At 47.9% G+C, this 22,430-nt stretch overlaps 1 protein-coding gene across 1 annotated transcript in view; it reads left to right on the top strand.

Moving 5' to 3' along the window:
- The window catches only part of nup160 (nucleoporin 160), an 80,209-nt gene that overhangs the window by 41,647 nt on the left and 16,132 nt on the right, over positions 1 to 22,430 (top strand). The window contains exons 15-26 of the mRNA XM_043706438.1: positions 72 to 184; positions 1,466 to 1,626; positions 3,578 to 3,714; positions 9,844 to 9,914; positions 10,484 to 10,643; positions 12,052 to 12,121; positions 13,364 to 13,462; positions 14,183 to 14,302; positions 16,341 to 16,436; positions 16,902 to 16,996; positions 21,405 to 21,501; positions 21,598 to 21,703. Coding sequence (XP_043562373.1) covers positions 72 to 184; positions 1,466 to 1,626; positions 3,578 to 3,714; positions 9,844 to 9,914; positions 10,484 to 10,643; positions 12,052 to 12,121; positions 13,364 to 13,462; positions 14,183 to 14,302; positions 16,341 to 16,436; positions 16,902 to 16,996; positions 21,405 to 21,501; positions 21,598 to 21,703 — 1,325 coding nt within the window. The remainder of the gene's footprint in view (positions 1 to 71; positions 185 to 1,465; positions 1,627 to 3,577; positions 3,715 to 9,843; positions 9,915 to 10,483; positions 10,644 to 12,051; positions 12,122 to 13,363; positions 13,463 to 14,182; positions 14,303 to 16,340; positions 16,437 to 16,901; positions 16,997 to 21,404; positions 21,502 to 21,597; positions 21,704 to 22,430) is intronic.

The raw sequence follows: 22,430 nt of genomic DNA, 5'->3' as shown, positions 1-22,430 counted from the left end.
CTGGATTGTGAAGCTGTCGTTAAGGGCCCAAGGGTCAGTTTAATTGTACCTTTCCCTCTTGTTTTTCATAGTGAGACGCATATGGAGCTTCAAAGTAAATTGCAGGATATCCGTAACCCAGGGAACATAATCCAGCTGCTGCTGCGGGAAATGGACCAGGAGGGTGACCTGGACACAGGCGATGGTATGGGGTGATTCCTGGGCTCGAGCTGTGTGCTAATCCATGGGTGACACCAGCAGAATCGGATCTGTTTTTGTTTTGGCCAGCTCTGTCAGGTTTGTGAAACTGGCAGCATCTGTTCAAACACCACCAATGGACTGGACTCTCTCTCAGCTTGTGATTGTGGTCCTTGGTGTTTGAATGGAACATGGTTGGGATGGTGCTCACTGATCCTGCTGCTGTGGGTAAGAGCTTAGCTGTGGCTCTGCCTTCCCAGACAACTTTTTGTCTGAACCAGTAATGAACTGTGCTGGGTTAGGCTTTCTTATTTGCTTTAATAAAACATTAACAAAGATTGGTTTCTTTTGCACTACAGTAATCTGCCTAAAACCTTTCCTACTGTGGGTGGGCAAGCTAGAAAGACTTTCTGTTGCTTTGTGATTGCACTTTATGGTTATGATGTTAACCAGTCTCTCTCTCCAGTAGGCGCAAGTGACTGAAATACTGTTGTCTGTACAAATTGTATGTTTGGTTATGTTGTGTAGTGTCAGAATCCTTTGTAAGGGTATCTTTCTCATTTCCCTTGCACAGTTGGTCATGCACCACATGCTGCCCTGCCCCCTGGATCTCTGCTGAATTGGCGAGGGGAAGGTGTACAATGTATCCTGGGCTGTGATTTGTCTGTCTGTCTTCACTAATCTGCTGAACCACACTATAACACACTGGATGGAGAGCTCTGGGTGCAGGGTACAGACCTCTGTGCCTCTGTTGGCACCATTAGATCACAGCAACTTTATCGCCTGGCCATTGTGTTGTTTTCAGTAATGTCTTAAAAATTGCTTTGTTGACTCCACCACTGAAGATGGGCAAAGGTAATCCCATTTGATAAACAATATGCTGCAAACAAACGAACAGGTTTAAATGAATGTCAGTACTCTGATAGCGTGTGGCCTAAGGAAGGCATGGTTAGTGAAGATCAAAATGGTGAATTTTTTTAAGGTTCTGCTAATTTTGGAAGGTTTTGTGGGTTGTCTCAGTGGCTGTGGTGAAGTTTGTCACAGCTGCCAAAATGTGAGCAGAGTTTTCAAAGTAGGTTGTTTGACATGGATTTCATTGAAGCCTTGTCGGTGAGGTGAAAGCTTTTGGTAAAAAAGGATTTGTTTTTTCAGTTTGAGAATTGCAGATTATCAACCAGGCAGGAGAGAGCCTCCAGGAAGAGCTGTGCCATTGTAGTAACATTAGCAGTCTGGGGAAGGTCTGCACTCCGGGTCCCCTTCACTTGTTTCCTTGCTGTTTGTTTTCCAGCCCAGCCTCTGCACATTCGGATGAACATGGCTCAGTTCTTTGGCAGCAACATTGCCATTAACATTGTGTGTCGGGCAGTGTCCCACATATCCACAACTCGGTTCCTCATCTGCCGGGACCTACTGATTCTGGAGCAGCTCATGTTGCACCTCGGAGATAGTGTGAGTACAAAATCAGTGACCTTCTAACCCCTGCAAGCTCAGAGAGAACACAGTGGCAAGCAGTCTCTCACATTCCTCCTTTTGGCTACAAATGCATGTTTGCCATTTATTACAGCTTATCCCCTTACAGGCAGGTATATTGTATCTCATTAATGCTGAAATTGTTTCCATTTAACATCTATTGCAGTTGTTATTCCAAAATAACACCTTTCTGAAAGTTTTTATGTTTGCTGTTGTCTGAGTGACTGCAGTCATAGATCATGGAACAGAACAGCACAGGAACCAGGCCCTTCATCCCACCATGTCTGTGTTGACCATCGTGTCTTTGTAAACAAACCCCATTGCCTGCACATCTTCCATATCCCTCAATTCCCCGCTGTTCAAGTGTCTGCCCAAATGCCTCTTGAACATTGCTGTCGTATCTGCTTCCACTGCACCCTCTGGCAGCATGTTCCAAGCACTTACCATCCACACTGTGTAAAAACAAAAAGCTGGCCTCGCACATTTTCTTTCAGTTTTTCTGTCTGACTTTAAACTTATGCTGTGTAGTATTTGACATTTCCACTCTGGGGAAAAAGACTCCAACTATCTGCACTATCCAAGCCCCTGATAATTTTATATACCTCTGTCAGGTCGTCCCTCAGCTTCCAACACTCTAACAAAAACAATCCAGGTTTCCCACCTCTCCTTATAGCTAACACACTCCAATCCAGGCAGCATCCTGGTAAACCTCTTTAATACTCTCTCCAAAGTCTCCACATCCTTTCTAATATGTGCTGACGAGAACTTCGGGCGGCACGGTGGCTCAGTGGTTAGCACTGCTGCCTCACAGCGCCAAGGACCCAGGTTCGATTCCAGCCTCGGGTGACTGTCTGTCTGTCTGTGTGGAGTTTGCACATTCTCCCCATGTCTGTGTGGGTTTCCTCTGGGTGCTCCGGTTTCCTGACACAGTCCAAAGATGTGCAGGTCAGGTGAATTGGCCATGCTAAACTGCCTATAGTGTTCAGTGATGTGTAGGGTATGTGCATTAGTCAGGGGTAAATGTAGAATAATAGGGTAGGGGGATGGTCTGGGTTGGGTTACTCTTCTGAGGGTTGGTGTGAGCATCTCCGGGACACCCGCACCAACCAACCCCACCGCCTCGTGACCAAACACTTTAATTCCCCTTCCCACTTTGCCGAGGCCATGCCAGTCCTGAGCCGCCACTCCCTTACCATATGACACCAGGAGGAAGAACACCTCCCCTTCCGCCTTGGGACTCTCCAATTACACAGGATCGATGTGGACTTCACTTGTTTCCTCCTTTCCCCTCCCCCCACCTTATCCCAGTCCCAACCTTCCAACTTGTCACTGCCCTCATGACCTGCCCTACCTGTCCATCTTCCTTCCCACCCCTCAGCTCCCATCCTCATGCCTGGTGAAGGGCTGTTGCCTGAAATGTCGGTTCTCCTGCTTCTTGGATGCTGCCTGACCTGCTGTGCTTTTCCAGCACCACGCCCCTGACTTATTCCCTTGTTGTACCATGTTATTGTTTCGAGAAACCCTCCTGGATGCACCGAATAAACTCTGCCTCATCTAGACCCCTGGCACTAAGAGAGACCCAGTCAAAATTGGGAAGTTAAAATGCCCCATTACAACAACCTTATTGTTTTTACGTTTTTCCATGGTCTGCGTACATATCTGTTTGTCTATCTCCTGCTAGCTCCTGTTTTGATTTTCTGGGGTTTGCATGTATCCTGCACATTATACATGGGATTAAGGCCACTCCTTGCGAAATAATCTCCAAGCTCTGAGGCAATCCAGATTAGACTAATATTATTTTGTTGGGGAGCGGTCAGGGCACCTTTGGCAATCTGAATCCACTGAAGTTAGGAAAGTCTCATCGCTGTCAATAATTTCTCAGGCGCCGAGAATAATGTTGTTAAATCCGAAACCGTGTGCTGTTCTTCAGATGAATCTGGGAGCTGGTGGCTACCTCCTGCAGCTCCAACAGGATCTCATTCCTCGGACCTCTCTCCTCGTGTGTTCCTACTTTGTGGTCAGGTGGGCAAGTCGGTCGTTGGCATCAGCCGTGCCTATTGACATGCTGTAAGTATGATCGCAAAGTGATGTCATGGTGTAGTAATTGTTTCAAATTCTTTGTTTTGTTAACAGTAACAATCACCTGATTGTTAATATCCTGGCCTTGGGTGAAAGCCTCCATTCCCAGCAAACACAGACTGGGTGCTGAAACGCAGTTACTTGAGTGATTTTCATGGGGCATTCTTTCCTAATATACAATTGAGGTGCGGTCAGGCAATAGGCCAAGCATTGACTGTTCATCTCTGGGACCTTGGGGATTCACTTGGGCCTGAAAACAGCTCATTGAGTCATAGAGATGTACAGCACGGAAATAGACCTTTTGGTCCAACTCATCCAGGCCAACCAGATATCCTAACCTAATCTAGTCCCACCTGTCAGCACCCGGCCCATATCCCTCTAAACCCTTCCTATTCATATACCCATCCAAATGACTTTTAATTGATGTAATTGTACCAGCCTTCACCACTTCCTCTGGCAGCTCATTCCATACACGTACCACCCTCTGTGTGAAAAGTTGCTCTTAAGTCCCTTTTATATCTTTGCCTCTTCACCCTAAACCTATGCCCTCTAGTTCTTGACTCCCACCTTGTCTATTTATCCTATCCATGCCCCTCATGATTTTATAAAACTCTATAAGGTCACCCCTCAGCCTCCGATGCTCCAGGGAAAACAGCCCCAGCTTGTTCAGCCTCTCGTCTCTTTGTTCAGCAACACTCCCCAGAACCTGTTCTGATTTGCTTTTCCAAAATGCAGCACCTGACATTTATCTGAAATAAACTCCAACTGCCATTCCTCAGCCCATTAGCCTATCTGGTCCAGATCCTGTTGTATGCTGAGGATAACCTTCATTGCTGTCAACTACAAACTTACGAACTATACCTCCTATGTTCACATCCAAATAATTTATATAAATTATGAAAAGCAGAGGACCCAGCACCGATCCTTGTGGCAATCCACTGGTCACAGGCCTCCAGTCTGAAAAACAACCCTCCACCACCACCCTCTGACTTCTACCTTTGAGCCAGTTCTGTATTCAAATGGCTAGTTCTCCCTGTATTTCACGAGATCTAATCTTGCTAACCAGTCTTCCATGGAAGCCTTGTCGAACGCCTTATTGAAGTCCACAGAGATCACGTCCACCCACTCTGCCCTCGTCAATCCTCTTTGTTACTTCAAAAACCTCAATCAAGTTTGTGAGACATGATTTCCCACACACAAAGCCATGTTGACTATCCCTAATCAGTGCTTGCCTTTCCAAATTCATGTATGTCCTGTCCCTCAGGATTCCCTCCAACAACCTGTCCATCACCGACATCAGGCTCACTGGTCTGTAGTTCCCTGGCTTTTCCTTCCTACCTTTCTCAGTCAGTAGCGCACCGTATTAGCCAACTTCCAGTCTTCCAGCACCTCACCAGTGACTATCATTCAGATAAATATCTCAGCAAGGAGCCCAGCAATCACTTGCTTAGCTTCACACCGAGTTCTAGGGTGCACCTGTTCAGGTCCTGGGGATTTTTCCACTTTTATGCGTTTCAAATCATTCAGTACCACCACCTCTGTAATATGGACAATTTTCAAGATGTCACCATCTGTATCCCCCACATTTTGTATCATTTGTATATTTCCCCACATTCTATATCTTCCATGTCCTTCTCCACAGTAAACACTGATGCAAAATACTCATTTAGTATCTCTCCCATCTCCTGTGGCTCCACACAAAGGCCGCCTTGCTGATCTTTGAGGGGCCCTATTCTCTCCATAGTTACCCTTTTGTCCTTAATATATTTGTAAAACCCTTTGGATTCTCCTTAACTCTATTTGCCAAAGCTATCTCATGTCCCCTTTTTGCCCTCCTGATACTCTTCTCAGGATTCACTCGATCTGTCCTGTCTACACCTGACATATGCTTCCTTCTTTTTCTTAACCAAAACCTCAATTTCTTTAGTCATCCAACATCCTCTATACCTACCAGCCTTCCCTTTCACCCTGACAGGAAGATACTTTCTCTGGATTCTTGTTATCTCATTTCAGAAGGTTTCCCATTTTCCAGCCATCCCTTTACCTGCGAACATCTGCCCCCAGTCAGCTTTTGAAAGCTCTTGCCTAATAGCGTTAAAATTGGCCTTTCTCCAATTTAGAGCTCCAACTTTTAGATCTGGTCTACCCTTTTCCATCACTATTTTAAAACTAATAGAATTATGGTCGCTGGCCGCAAAGTGCTCCCACTGACACCTCAGCCACCTGCCCTGCCTTATTTCCCAAGAGTAGGTCAAGTTTTGCACCTTCTTTAGTCGGTACATCCACATACTGAATCAGAAAATTGTCTTGTACACACTTAACAAATTCCTCTCCATCTAAACCCTTAACACTATGACGGTCCCAGTCAGCTGTTATGTTAAAATAGAGATTCAACTGTGCCTCATCTGATCAGAGTTTTTTTATTCATTCATGGGATGAGAGTGTCACTGGCTGGGTCAGCATTAATTGCCCGTCTCAAGTTACACTTGAGAATGCAGTGGTGAGCTATTACCTAAGGGTGAAGGGATGCCCATAACGTTACAAGGGAGAGTGTTCCAGGTTTGTGACCCAGACACCATGAAGGAACATTGATATATTTCCAAGCCAGGATGGTGAGCAACATGAAGGACACGTGTAAGTGGTAGTGGTCCCGCATATCTGCTTGACCTTGTCCTTTAAGATGGAAGTGGTTGTGGGTTTGGAAGGTGTTATCAAAGAATTTGGTGACATTCTGTACTGCATCTTGTTGGTGTACATTGCTGCTACTGAGTTGTATGTATTTATTTATTGTCAAAGTCTTGTAGAGTGCTGCCACTCTCTGGCACCATCTTAAAACAGAAAATTTAACCAAAACATAATATTATAAAGGCAGAAGAGGAAAGAAACTCTGATCAGCTTTACCGTCCTTCTTGTTAAGTGCTCTGTCATAGACCATGGGCATGAGTCCCTTTTGCCACGCCACTGCCGCTGGAACGAAAGTTGCCACTGTTTGATGCCATCTCGTGTTCACCAACAACCTTCCCACTGAGTCCTCCCTAGACCCCACCAATGCAGGAGCCCCTGAGTGCAGTACCAGCCCAAACCCCATTCTGCTGCTAGGAGTCCTCTCCGGACCCACCTCTCCAATACGACCACTGCCAATGCTGCAGGGTCTCTGGCTGGGCACAATCTCCCTCTGCTACGCTCGGGCACTCACGGAAACCCTAACTTCCCTGCAGTGGGCATGATTGGCACTAGGACTCCCCCATCGATGCAGATCCAAAGCTCTGTCTGTCTCCACCAGGAGTCCGTCCTGGTGCCACTCAATGAAGATCCTTCCATCACAACCAACCTCTTCAATAAGTGGTCAGTAAAATAAAAGAGGATAAAAAACAGGAGAGGGTGAAGGAAAGGAAAAGAAATGAAAACCGAGTGGAATGGATGAGCCCTGGGTTCAGAAGCCTTGCTCCACCACCATCTCGCCGGGGTAAACGTTTGTGGATGTGGTGCCAATCAAGCAGGCTGCCTTGTTCTGGATGGTGTCCAGCTTCTTGAGTGTTGTTGGAGCAGCACCCATCCAGGCCAGTGAGGAGTATTCCATCACCCTCCTGACTTGTGCCTTGTAGATGGTGGTCAGGAGGTGAGTTACACGCAGCAATATTCCCAGCCTCTGACCTGCTCTTGTAAGCACTGTGTTTATCTGACTAGTTCAGTTTCTGGGAGATAGTGAGGACTGCAGATGCTGGAGAGTCAGAGTCGAAAAGTGTGGCGCTGGAAAAGCACAAGGGGTCAGGCAGTATCAGAAGAGCAGGAGAGTTGACATTTTGGGCATAAGCCCTTCGTCAGATTTGTGGGGAGGGGAAGGGGGCTGAGAGATGAATAGGAAGGTGGGGCTGTGGGGAAGGTAGCTGGGAAGTCGGTAGGTGCAGGTGGGGGGAGTGATAGTGATCGGTCAGAGAGGAGGGTGGAGCAGATAGATGGGACGGACAATGGACAAATAAAACATGTTGAGAGGGTGGTGTTAAGTTGGAGGGTTAGATCTGAGATGAGGTGGGAGGAGGGGAGATGAGGAAACTGGTGAAGTCAGTGTTGATCCCATGTGGTTGGAGGGTCCCAAGGTGGAAGATGAAGTGTTCTTCCTCCAGGCATCTGGGTGGCTTGGCTTTGGCGGTGGAGGCGGCCCAGGATTTGCACACCCTTGGTGGAGTGGAAGGGGGAATTGAAGTGGTTGACAGTTTCACTGTCACTAGGCCCTGGGATCTTAACTATTTCTGAAAGGTGCCTTGTGGGTTTCATAAGCTGCACGTATGCAGGTAAGGGAGAGTTGTGAAGACCGAACAAAGCTTTTCTGCTATTTCTCCATTAGCTACTATAAATTCTCCTGTCCCTGCCTCTAATGGACATACATTTGGTGTTGTTAATATTTTCCTTTTGGCACGCCTATAGAAGCTTTAACATTCTATTTTAATTTTTATTACTATTATGTTCGTATTTTATTCCTTGCTTATCAATTTTATTGTCCTCCTATGCTGACAAACTTCCCCGGTACTTGAGCGCACAACTTTTTGGAAACACTGTAAACCATCTCTTTTGAAGCTATAACATTTTTTAATTTGTTCGTCTAAACTACTGACTCCCCGAGGTCCAGCTGCTATTTACAAGGTACAAGTTAGTAGTGTCATGAAATGGTGTGACCGAATTTATTTCCTCATATCTCGATACCGTCCTGTACCACTTGGTCCAAAACTCCCCACATACATTTGGGATACCACCCACTCCCTCCACCACCTCCAAGACGTTTATTTCCCCAACCCACAGCGCCTCATCTTCACTGTGGACATCCAGTCCCTATTCATGTCCATCTGCCATGAGGAAGGCCTCCAAGCCCTCCATTCCTTCGTCTCCTCTTCCTCCCAACCAGTACCCTTCCACTGACACACTCATTTGACTGGTGGAACAGGTCCTCACCCTCAACAAATTCTCCTTTGAATCCAACCACTTCCTTCAAACCAAAGGGGTAGCCATGGGCACTGGCATGGACTCCAGCTGTGCCTGCCTCTTTGTTAGATACATGGAACAGTCCCTCTTCCGTAGTTACACTGGCACCATCCCCCACATCTTCTTCCACTGCATTGATGACTATTGGCTCCATCTCGTGCTCCCATGACGAGGTTGAACAGTTCATCAACTTCACTAACACCTTCCACCCTGACCTGAAGTTCACCTGGACCATCTTGGATACTTCCCTCCCCTTCCAAGACCTCGCCATCTCCATCTTCGATGACCAACTCAACAAGACATCTATTGCAAACCCACCGACTCCCACAGCTACCTGGTTTACACCTTGTCCCAAGTCCCCTCCTGTAGAAACGTGATCCTTCACTCCCAATTCCTCCAACTCCGCAGTGAATGCTCCAGGACATTCCAGATGGCCTCCTATTTCAAGGACTGTAATTTCCCCTCCCATGTGGTCAACAATGCCCTCCAGTGAATCTCCTCCACTTCCCACACCTTCTTCTTCTCCCTTGAACCCCACCCCTCCAACCACAGCAAGGATTAGACCCCCCTCTGACTTGTCATTATCACACCCACACTTGCACCTAGCTACTGTCCCCCACTGTCCTATTTATCTCTCAGCCTGCACCCCCCCCCCCCGACATTCCTGATGAAGGGCCCATGCCTGAAACGGCAAATCTCCTGCTGTGCTTTCCACCGCCGCCGTTTTCGACTCTAGTTCAGCTTTCACTCAATGGAAACCCCCTGGATGTTGATTAGAGGTAGTGGGGGAGGTCAGTGGTGACACCGTTGAATGTCAAGGGGCTGTCAAACTCAGAATGTAAAGCATTGTCTGTTAAGCCCCACAGCATGCTAACTAAGGGGTATTCTTCAGAATAAACAGAAACTGACTTGCTTTCCCCATGTCCAGTGATAGAGGGCAGCACCTGCAAAAGGCTGGGAATAGAACAAGCATTATTCTGTTGCCAGGATGGCTGCTCAGAGCCCAGAACACCAGTCACAATGTCTCATTGACAGGAGTCGGTGGGAATGTACACACACCGTGGGTGCAAAGGTATTAAATTGGTGAAATGTTATAGCATTTGCCAAAGGAAACTGACAGACCCTCTTGTGTGATTTCAGGGAATCAAATCTGCGGCAGTTATCTGTGTTGGAGTTGACTGACTCTCGTGATGTAACATCCCAACGGCCAGGTGGGTAAATGTGGGAAACCTCTGCCCCGTGGTGTAGGCTCAGTGAGGAGTATAGAGTGGTGTCAGTGGAAAGAATCTGTAACATTTCTGAGAAAGTATCCGACCAGAAAGCTAATATTGAGAGAAACAGTTGAGTTATTGAGAGCACTGTTCATACCAAGAGGAGTGGGTTGGCATGTGAGGGCCAGGGCTTGGGGTGGGTGAGCTAACATACTGCACCAAATATTTCACAGGCTGAACACACTCGCAGTGTCTGATGTTTCAGCTTTGTATTTGATTTGCCTTTTTTCAGTTAGTGTGAAAAGACAGGTCTAGTCTACAGGCGAATGGACAGCTGTTACTATTGAGTTTTAAGCGTTGGTGCACAGTGTGAGACCATGAGGATTTCCCTAGGGAATTTAGATACAAGTGGGTTCCTGGTTCGGGTCAGTGTGGTTTCCTGTTTGTCTTTCTGTTTCAGTGGAGTGACCAGTGTTAGTTTTGGGGAAGCTGGTTGGCCTTCTATTGCCTTGTTCTCTAACCCTGGTTAATGTCATGTTGATTACTCCCCCTCTCTCCTTGTTTTCCAGTCACTGGGCCCAGCACAGTGGTGGAGTTGTTCTATCGGAGTGTGGCCAGGAAGCACATTCTCTCCCGGCTGCTGGCCCAGGCAAACAGCCCCTTAAACCAACCGCTGATCAACTATACGCAGGTTGGGATTGCTCTCGCCAGCCACCTCCTACAATACTTGTATCCTTTAACACAACACTGTGCACAGAGCAGCAATGTAACTGTCTCTGACGAATTGTATTCCGTATCAGTGATGTATATGAGAACGTGACTGGCTACCTTTTGAAGAGGAGCTCGGAGCTGATAGTATGAGGACTGACTGGAAGAGATTTTGCAATCTTAAAGTGGAGAGAAATGCAGAGGGATGGAGAGGTTCAAGAAGAGAGTTTCAAAGAGCAAGACTGAGATCAAAGGCTGTCATGTCACTGACGAAGCCAGGCTGGAACAGGCAGCAATGAGTAATTGGAGTTTGTAAAGGGACTTGTAAATGAGAAATGGGAAATATGATCACCCCCCCCCCCCGACACTGTCAGTAACACAAAGCCTATTGTCCTTGGACTCGAGCAGAGATTTAACAGAGCTGTTCAAAATCAAGTTGAGTGTGGACCAAGTGGATAGAGAGAAATTGTTCCCCATCTGGGAGAGATGAGAGTGAGAACGTGTGAAGTTAAAGGAGCAATAGTGATATGAGGATAAATGTGTTCACACACACCATCTGACACTTTTGATCACCTGCAGAGACTTACTGTTCATTCTGTCGACTCTCCACTCTCACCATTTGTGTGGCCTTCTGATCTTTCTAACTATAACTTCTGTGCCTGTGTGTGTGTCTTCTCCACCCGACGAAGGAGTCGCGCTGTGAAAGCTTGTGATTTCACATAGGCCTGTTGGACTAGAACCAGGTGTCATATGACTTCTGACCTTGTCCACCACAGTTCAACAGCAGCACCTCCACATCATGTTCTCACACAATGAGTAGTTATGGTCTGAAATGCAGTGTTTGAGAGGGTGATGGAGGCAGGTTCAGTTGAAGTATCCAAAATGGAATGAGACAATTATTTCAAGAGGAGCAGTGTTATGCGTGAGGGCAGGGTAAGGGCACTAAATGAAATGTTCGTTCAGGGGCAGGTACTGCCACGATGAGCCAACTCATTGCTTCCCGCTCTGTAACAATTCTGATGTTCTGTGGCTATGTTTTGTGAAACTCATTAATTGGGCAAAAGATGTAGTACTCTGTGAGTAAATGCACTGCAGACATCAGTTCCTTCCTTTCCTGTGCTGGTTGTTTCTGTCCATGTGCCTGTTTAATCTCCCTCCTGTGGATTGTTTGTTCTCTGTGTCCTGCTTGGATGTAACATGGAGGCTGTAGTGTGGCTCTTTGTGGTTTTCTGTCCTTGTGCCTGTGCAGCCACTGATGAAAGGTCTTCACAAAGTGAAGCCCTCCAGTACTCTGTGGGAATGCAGCGAGGTCCCTGTAGTTATGCAGCTGGCTGCAAGTTCCCTATTTTAGCTGCTGGGTGTAGGCTGTATAATTCATTCTGTCTCCCAGTGACCGATGATAACCCCACACTTCCTTAACAGCAATCAGATGGGCGAATAACAGTAGCTTTCTGTTTGCGGAGTTTCTCATGGGACACTGCCAGTACGTGCAGCTCCAGGTCAGTAGTGCTGACTGTTTTCACTCTATTCCTAAGTTCTCTACCGCCACTCAATTGTCTACTTTTCCTGACATCCAAGTTTGTATCTATGAATCCAGTGTTAATCAAGCTGTGATAAAGCTCAGCTTTTCCCGCCTTATTGTGCTTGTAGCCCTTGAACTGGTTGACCAACCATCCTCCTCACCTCAATCATTCTCATCATAGCCAGAGTGCCTCCTCTCTCCCTCCCTCTATCCCTCTGATATCCCCGAGTGCCAGACCTCTCCTATTTCTGTGCTGCTTTCAGTGCTATCCCTTGAAAGCACCATGTTAATTTTCATGTGGACCTTGGCAACACCCACTCATCTCCACTACTCTCCTGTTCCCCACGGTTACTGAATTATCAGATTGCTTATCCCACATCAGACAGTGGTGGGGCTGAAATTGCCTCCGCTTAAACAATGGGCAGACTGAAATCACCGTACAGGTCCAGTTCACAATTGTACCAACTGGTCTGCCTGGAAACTGCCTGATCTGAAACCAGTCTGGTCACCACTTCAGTCGCAGTGTGCGACCTGCACAGGAGCTCCTGAGTAGGTAACCACACTGTCACCAAGACCAGCTACTTCCATCTCCCAAACTTCCCTCCTCCACATCTTTAACATATTATACCTTTACAGAGAGCTCTTCTTCGAGTTTGGTTCCAGCTGCATCATGCGAGATGAGCTGATGGCAATCTGTTGCCTAACAAGACAATTACAAAGCAGTTCCTTCTGCACTGCAACAAGCTGATATCAGGGAATCGCTGTGTCGTCAACTACCAGTGGTGTACATTTGTAGGCTAGGGGACAGGAAGGCAAGGAGTGTCACCCTTCACAATACTGTTTCAAGACAATTCCCATTGATTAGGGATCACTGCACCAGGACAGTCCCTGTCCATTCGGGATCACTGCAGGAAAATAGACCCTCCTGATTAGGGAACACTGCACCGGGACAGCACAAATCGATTAGGAATCACTGGGCTGGGATCGATTCAGGATCTCTGCAGTGGGGCAGTCTGGGTCAATTTGGGGTCTCTGCGCTGGTACAATCACAGCACAGTTAGTGTGGAGTCCATTCAGTGCAGAGCTTTGGAGGCTTTGGGTCTGGTGTTTTGGGACAGGAATTTCCAACGGGTGCCCTTTCACCAATCCTCATTGCTGAGTCTGTGTGTGAAAGAAATGCATTGTGATTGCTGATGTGAACGTGCTGTTGTTTGGACAGGAATACGTGAGGTTGCTGCAGCCTTGGTGTGAGGTTAATGTCGGCTCGCGAAGATTTGTGCTGGGCCAGTGTTACCTCGTTACAGGAGAAGGACACAAGGTGAGAATACTGTCTGGTTAGTGCTGCAGAACATTCAGCTTCTCCCCTTCTTGCTTTCAGCACCATCAGCAACCACATTGTCACATGAAGCCAAATCATCATCAGAGAATCCCAACATTGTGGAGGCAGGCCATTCAGCCCAGCTGGTCCATACTGACTCTGAGGAGCATCCCACCCATACCCATCCCCCTACTGTGTATTTCCCATGGCAAACCCATTTAGCCTGCACATCCCTGAAGACTATGGGCGATTTAGCATAGACAATCCACTGAATCTGCACAGCTTTGGACTGTGGGAGGAAACCAGAGGAAACCCACACAGACACGGGGAGAATGTGCACACCCCACACAGACAGTCACCCCAAGCTAGAATCGAACCTGGGTCCCTGGCTCTGTGGGCAGCAGTGCTAACCACTGAGCCACTGATGTTGAAATTAACATTTCACGTTTGTCTATTGTTTTTTAAAAACCAAGTCTGATTCACTGGGATTCCTGGCACTGCACCAGCGATGATATCAAGATAAGGGTGGGTGGGTCGAATGTGTGCCAACTGGGGCACGGTGCAGTGGGTGGATGTGCTCCCTGGGGCGGGGTTTAAAATAAAGGGTCCTCAGTCAGAGGGTGAGGGGGCTGCCAGTTGTGGTTTGCTGCTTTGCTCCTCCTGCAGTCCCAAAACATTCCTGGTTATGTGATGTGTCCTTGTCTTTGTCTGCTCCACCAGGCTCTCGAGTGTTTCTGCGATGCTGCTGCAGCAGTGGACAGAGAGGAATTCCTGGACAGATTGATCCAAGTGGAGGATGAGGAAGCTGCCTCCAATCCCCGGGTGCAGTACTACAATAAGGTGCAGACTGTGCAGTAGTTGTGTCCTTTAGTAAGCCCACACCAATCATGCTGCTGTTTCTCAGAGCTGAGTGTCAGCACTCTCCAGCTTTCAGGGCAGGGGGTGAGTGAGCCCTTATTGGAAGGGTTCTCCTAAAAAAATCTTGAGCAATCCTTACTTCCAATTGGTGGTGTTCACAGCACACAGACGCACACATACGCAATGAATAGACACCTTTGAGCTGCTTTTGTGTGCAGACAGCTGTAATCAGACGCACCATTACGAGGTGGAGTTTTTGTGAATAAAGTGAGGCTATCTGTTCCAGTTGCTGCTACTTTATAAAGTCATAGAGAGGCATAGAGTCATACAGCGTGGATACAGACCCTTTGGTCCAACTAGTCTGTTGACCATGTTCCCAAACTAAACTACTCCACCTGCCCACTCCTGGCCCACATCCCTCCAAACCTTTCCTATTCATGTCCTGAACTAAATGACTTTTACATGTTGTCACTATTCCTGTATCCACCACTTCCTCCGGCAGTTCATTTCACACACGATGCACTCTGTTTTAAAAAAAAAACTTACCCCTCATGTTGTCTTACTCCTCTCACCTTAACAATTTGACCCTTGTCTTGAAATCCCCACCTTAGGGAAAAGACCTTGACTGTTCACCTTATCTACACCCCTCATGGTTTCATAAACCTCTATAAGGTCACAGTCTCAACCTGCTATGCACCAATGAAAAGAAATCCCAGCCTATCCAACCTATATTTATAACTCCATTCCCGGCAGTGTCGTGTAAATATTTTCTGAACACTCTCCAGTTTAATGATATCATTCCTATAACAGGGCGACCAGAACTGTACAGAGTACTCCAGAAGGGGCCTCACCAACCTCAGCATGACGTCCCAACTCCTATACTCCAAGGCCTGAGCAATGTTAAATGCCGCCTTAACTATCCTGTCTACCTATGATCAAGTTTCAAAGAATCATGCACCTGAACCCCTAGGGGTCTCTGTTCTACCACACTACCCAGGGCCCTACCATTCATTGTGCAAGTCCTGCCCTGGTTTGCCTTACCAAAATGCAACACCTCACATTTATCCTCACAATGAAGCATTTAAATATTGAAGTCCAGTAAGAGTCACCTTATCCCAGTGTCAAATTGTATATTAAATGTTAGTTCATCATTTAAAATAGGGTTGCTGGCAGCTCGTGGGTGAAATTGCAGGCAAAATGTTTGCTTTCTTTTAGAAAGCTTTAGAACCTTTGACTGTTATTAGTTTAACTACTGAGTTACCACTGTTAAATACATCACTGATATTTTCCAATGAAATGAAAGATATTTGCATTTTGACCGCTGGTATAGGTACATGAATGTTTGGGGGATGCTGGTCTGTGTGGACCAGTTGGACCAAGGTGCCTGTTTCTGTGCTGTATAACTTGGTAAACCACTGGCTCATTACAAATTTTTATGTTCAGTGATACTCAAAGTAGTTGGAATAAAAATTTGAACAACAAATTGACTTCTAAAAGCAGGTGCTTTCTTCCCCAGTAGTACATTGTGTCAAATTCAGGAAATGAGTTCCTCGTGCCTGCATGTCGGTCTGACCCATACTCGTGCTTTTACCTCCCAACTTCACACAGAGTCTGTCTTTACTGCTCCACAGCCCCTCCAGACTGAAGAGGGTAATATCGCACTGTGGTGGGTTTCTATTCTTCGTGTGGTTGTAGGAATCTTTGAGTGGAAATAGAAAAACATATTCATGTCTGCCTTTTAAACCAAGGCCTGGTTTACATTGGGGCCTCCATATACCGCTTGCAACGGCAGGCGAGAGCCAAGCACATTATTTCAATGGTTAGTGTGTGGGACGCATTTCCCAATGGTAATTACATGGGCGCAATTTTTATCGACATTCCACACTTTAACACATTGTGTTCACTGCCATGACAGAGTTGCAGGTTTGAACCTGAATTTCTATTTGTCTATTTCAGCCCTCTGGCCATTGCTAACATCAGCTGAGTACTGAGCTCACTGTCATGTGCTGCTTGTTTCTAGGTACTCCGTTTACTGGAAGACATGGCATTGCCAGCACTGGTACTGCAGTTGGCAGCAATCGCGGTGACTGAGGCAAGGGATGACTGGAAGATTTTGGTATGTAGTGTTTTCAGTTTTTATTTGGTCCCAACTTGCACACAATCTTGGCCCAAACATAAGGAAAAGACTCGAACACTTGAGACAATTAGGAATGGGCAGCAAAAGCTAGTGATGCTCTCATCCCATGACCAGATCTTAAATGTAGGCTTCCACCTTTTGTTTGGAAGACTGATGGGAGTTAAAGGTTCAGATAACCAAGGAGGGGTACCGTAGTGAATGGACACACTCTGGCGCTCTGTGCAAGGGAGAAATGAAGTGTGTCCGGGTGAGGGATAGAGATGGGAAGGGGCTGGCTGCCCATGGTGAACGTAATGATCTTTCTGTCTTGGGGAAGCATGGCCCCACATGATTGGCACCTCCAGGTTGATGTGCCTGTACCACAGGGGATGATTGAATCTTGTAATAGTGATGATCTCCCGAATGAGGCAGTGCCCGCCCATGTTTCTTACTCTGCTTTTCCAGGCTGCGCTGTGGACAAAGATTTTCAAGCACCACTTGGACCTGGGCCACAACCATCAGGCTTACGAGTCACTAACCCAGAACCCAGACAGCAGCAGGTGAGCAAACGGGAATGTGAGCTGTTGGCACTGAGATGCCCCCAGTGAAGTGATGAGCTGGCACACGATGGTGTCATGTAGAGTTCAGTGTTGGGAGCATTGTTTGAGGAGTCATTAGGAACCATGGAGCTGAGATCACTTTGGCCCAGCTCCAGTACAGCTGTGTTGTACTGGGTAGTGCCCTGTGCTCAGACACGTGGCCAGAGTGTTCCACAAGTGATGAATGTGGCAGCTGTAGATTCATCCTCATCCCCCACCCCAGGTGGTGGAGGGGATGCTGAATACTGCAAATAGGGTGATAGAGTGTAACTTGTATCTCTGCTGACCAGTTGACTTACAGTGGGACTTTGTCCCTGTATTCCTATGTCGAGTGCAAAATAAGCAATAACGCCGGTCTAAGAGTGAGCCTGGTTTGCTGGAGGTCTGTACAGATTGTATCAGCTGATAGGGTGTGAGAGAGGGGCAGACTTCTGAGGCAACGCACAGCATGAAACATTCAGGAAGTCTCAGCGTTGGTTATATCTGATCAAGAATGGCACTACTCACTTGCTTGGATCTTCAACAATGTGGCGGTTATGTGCATTTTAATTTAGAGTTGAGTTTTTACGAGAGTTTGAGCCACCGGGTACTTGCCCCAAAACTTCCTGGGCAGTTCTCACCCAATCAAGTGTTGGGATTTGACATGACCCTGACCCTAACCTCTGCATCAACCATCTCCCCATGGGAATCTCTGGGCTAATGCAGCTCTGAACTGCACAAGTGTACACACATGCAGGCACTGACCACTGTGTGTGTGTGTGTGTGTGTGTGTGTTCCACCACATGCTGTACCACCTCTCACTGACAGATACAGACTGCAGTGCTGTTGGTTTGTAGCTATACGTGTGACCGGAATGATATGGAGGTGTGGGCTGGACAAAATCAAACATCACACAACACTGGGTTTATAGTCCAACCGGTTTATTTGAAATGTTGCGGTTTTAAATAAACCTGTTGGACCTTAATCCGGTGTTGTGGGGTGTTTGACTCTGTCACAGGAAGTGATGCTGCAGTTGGTTGATGGTGAGCTCGAGGCCGTTTCACAGAATGGTTGTGGTCCTCAAGGCCGCTGATACTTCCTGGCTGTCTAAATGAGCATCCTGATTTCATTTCCTGCTCCCAGCCTTTCCCTGTGGCCTCGCTAATTATTATGGTTTGATTATCTAATGGTCTCTTCAGTGCCTTGATTGAACTTACCTCCACCACTCATCTAACTTAGACATTCCAGTTCTGAGCCAGTCACAGCATGAGAGTTTTCTTTAGCTCTTTTGCAAATGACTGTAACACTGTGCCCTCCCAATCCTTTGAATTGAAACAGTGTCTCCCTATCTACTCTGACCACACTCCTCATTGGTTTTGAGAATTTCTATCAGATTTCTTGTCCAAGGTAAACAGCTCTTGTGTCAGTCTGATATTTGTTCTTCATAACTGCAGAATCACAGAATTGTTGTGGCAGAAGGATGTTCAGCCATTGTGCCTACACTAGCTGGTTAAATGAACACTATTACCCAGTGCCTGTCTTTACCCCGTACACATGCACTTTTTAATCTAAATAAGTACCCAATACCCTCTTGAAAGCCTCATTTGAACCTCCCTTCTCCACATCTCCAGGCATCATATTCCATACTCGAACCACTCACGGTGGAATAAACTTTTTCCCTTATGTTATCCTTGCTTCTTTTGGACATCGGATTAAATTATACCCACTCATATTTTGTTTTTTCAAAGGGAAACCGTTCCTTCCTGTCAACTTTATCTGCCACACCTCAAATCTTGTCTTAGCTGCCTTCTCTCTGAAGAGAACAGTCCCAATTTCTTCAGTCTGTCCTTGCAATGGAAATTTCTCATTCCTGGAAACACTTGGTAAATCACTGACACCGTCTCCAGTGCATGCACATCCTTCCTGTCGTGTGATGGCCAGACTGTGTACACTGCTCCGGCTGAAATCTAACTAGTGCCCTCTACATGTTCCCCATCACCACCTCATTCCGGGACACACTGTCCCTATTAATAAAGCTGAGAACACTGTATGCTTTCCTTACTGCTCTCGTCACCTGTTCCAGCACCTTCAATGATCTGTGCATCTATACACCCAGCTGCCTCTGCTCCTTCACCTCCCTGTGCATCTATACACCCAGCTCCCTCTGCACCTTCACCTCCCTGTGCGTGTATACACCCAGCTCCCTCTGCACCTTCACCTCCATGTGCGTGTATACACCCAGCTGCCTCTGCTCCTTCATCTCCCTGTGCGTGAACACACCCAGGTCCCTCTGCTCCTTCACCTCCCTGTGCGTGGATACACCCAGCTCCCTCTGCTCCTCCACATCCCTGTGCGTGCATACACCCAGCTGCCTCTGCTCCTTCATCTCCCTGTGCGTGTATACACCCAGCTCCCTCTGCTCCTTCACCTCCCTGTGCGTGTATACACCCAGCTCCCTCTGCTCCTTCACCTCCCTCTGCACCTTCATCTCCCTGTGCATCTATACACCCAGCTCCCTGTGCGTGTATACACCCAGCTCCCTGTGCGTGTATACACCCAGCTCCCTCTGCACCTTCACCTCCCTGTGCGTGTATACACCCAGTTCCCTCTGCTCCTTCACCTCCCTGTGCGTGTATACACCCAACTCCCTTGCTCCTTCACTGCCCTGTGCGTGTATACACCCAGCTCCCTCTGCTCCTTCACCTCCCTGTGCGTGTATACACCCAGCCCCCTCTGCACCTTCACCTCCCTGTGTGTGTACACACCCAGCTGCCTCTGCTCCTTCACCTCCCTGTGCGTGTATACATCCAGCTCCCTGTGCGTGTATACACCCAGCTCCCTCTGCTCATTCACCTCCCTGTGCGTGTACACACCCAGCTCCCTCTGCACCTTCAGCTCCCTGTGCATCTATACACCCAGCTCCCTGTGCGTGCATACACCCAGCTCCCTCTGCTCCTTCACCTCCCTGTGCGTGTATACACCCAGCTCCCTCTGCTCCTCCACCTCCCTGTGCGTGTACATACCCAGCTCCCTCTGCACCTTCAGCTCCCTGTGCATCTATACACCCAGCTCCCTGTGCGTGCATACACCCAGCTCCCTCTGCACCTTCACCTCCCTGTGCGTGAACACACCCAGCTCCCTCTGCTCCTTCACCTCCCTGTGCCTGTATACACCCAGCTCCCTCTGCTCCTTCACCTCCCTGTGCGTGCACACACCCAGCTCCCTCTGCACCTTCAGCTCCCTGTGCATCTATACACCCAGCTCCCTGTGCGTGTATACACCCAGCTCCCTCTGCACCTTCACCGCCCTGTGCGTGTATACACCCAGCTCCCTCTGCTCCTTCACCTCCCTGTGCGTGTATACACCCAGCTCCCTCTGCTCCTTCATCTCCCTGCGCGTGTGTACACCCAGCTCCCTCTGCTCCTTCACCTCCCTGTGCGTGTATACACCCAGCTCCCTCTGCACCTTCACCTCCCTGTGCGTGTATACACCCAGCTCCCTCTGCTCCTCCACCTCCCTGTGCGTGTATACACACAGCTCCCTCTGCACCTTCACCGCCCTGTGCGTGTATACACCCAGCTCCCTCTGCTCCTTCACCTCCCTGTGCGTGTATACACCACCCAGCTCCCTCTGCTCCTTCACCTCCCTGTGCGTGTATACACCCAGCTCCCTCTGCACCTTCATCTCCCTGTGCGTGTATACACCCAGCTCACTCTGCGCCTTCACCTCCCTGTGCATCTATACACCCAGCTCCCTCTGCTCCTCCACCTCCCTGTGCGTGTATACACCCAGCTGCCTCTGCACCTTCACCTCCCTGTGCGTGTATGCACCCAGCTCACTCTGCTCCTCCACCTCCCTGTGCGTGTATACACCCAGCTGCCTCTGCACCTTCACCTCCCTGTGCGTGAATACACCCAGCTCCCTCTGCTCCTTCACCTCCCTGTGCGTGTATACACCCAGCTCCCTCTGCTCCTCCACCTCCCTATTGTCTCTGTATTCTTTTTACAAAGTGCGTCACTTTGCCATTCTCTGTACTGAACCTGATCTGCCTCCTTACTGCCCACTGCATCAGCTTGTCAGTGTCCTATTGGAGTTCCATACTGTTTATCTTTCTTCCATGGCTTGTATCATCTGCAAACGTTGAAACTGTTCCTTGATCTGAAATAGTGCTCCATTTTCAGTAAAGCCTAGGGGGAGTAACTAGAGGAGTGAGACTTTAATGTCGGGATATTTTTCAGGCAAGGACGCAGCGGAAACCACTGTGTTGGAAAGTTCAATGTTATCTAAGATAACAGTGGGCTGTGAATGCAGGGGAGGGTGTGGCTGGGAGAGTGGAGTAACTGCCTTCCTCCTTGTGTTTCACATGATTGGTGTGCATATCTCCCTGCAGACAGCTGGACTGCCTGCGCCAGTTGGTTGTGGTTCTGTGTGAGCGCTCACAGCTTCAGGATCTGGTAGAATTCCCTTACATCAACCTTCATGATGAGGTAAGTGAGCTGTGTGATTTTTGTTGCACTTTGCTCAGATGGCTTAATCATTGAACTGGCTCCTCATGGTTCACCCTCTGTGCTGTTGTGTTGCAGGTTGTTGGGATCATCGAGTCTCGTGCTCGGGCTGTGGATCTCATGACTCACAACTACTATGAGCTGTTGTATGCATTCCATGTCCAACGGCATAACTTTCGGAAAGGTAGATGTCTGAGTTAGTGCTGCCTGTTACTGGTTGATAGATTCCAAGGCCACTGAAATGCCAAATGCAATGGTCCTGGTGCCTTTTTGTTTCAGCAAATTGAACGGTCCTGTGTTCAGTTCCCAGGACTGGGAATTTATCACTGACACCAGTGCAGCTGCCAATCCACTGCTCAATCTGTAACACCAGTATGAAATAATATCAGCCATTCCCCTACACTGAGGTGTTCACTCTGATTCTGCCTGGACATATCAGTCTGTGGTTGGCACAGTCTGACATTGTTTAAATGTGCCATTTCATTTGCGGGATTAGTGTGGATTAGCCTGACCTTCACACCTTTGCTCACACTGACTTGACTTGGTCTATGGGTACCATGGGGGTCTGGGCTCCAAAACTGCACTGCCTCATACTTTACAGTTCCTGTCCTAATCCCAGCCATGCTTCCCTTATCTGACTGACTTGTCACTTGATGACATTGTCCCTCTGTGTCTCTCTCACCTCTGCTTCACTAAGCTCTCTATCCATTTGGGTGATTTTCTTTTACCAAACCATTGCCTGCAGTTTAGGTCTCGTCATTTGGAGTTCCCTTTTCAAGCCTCTCTGAATCTTCAAGTCCCATCTCTTTTGTAAAACTGTGGGACTTTCCATCAACATTTGTTTCAGCTCAGTGTTCATTTATCTAAATACTGCTTGGAGTGGCATGGATCTCTCCCTCTCTGTCTCCCTC

This window comes from Chiloscyllium plagiosum, chromosome 16 (assembly GCF_004010195.1).
Source record: "Chiloscyllium plagiosum isolate BGI_BamShark_2017 chromosome 16, ASM401019v2, whole genome shotgun sequence".
In the NCBI taxonomy this organism is placed as follows: domain Eukaryota; kingdom Metazoa; phylum Chordata; class Chondrichthyes; order Orectolobiformes; family Hemiscylliidae; genus Chiloscyllium; species Chiloscyllium plagiosum.
The sequence above is the reverse complement of the archived record's forward strand: the minus strand, read 5'-3'. Positions and strand labels throughout refer to the sequence as shown.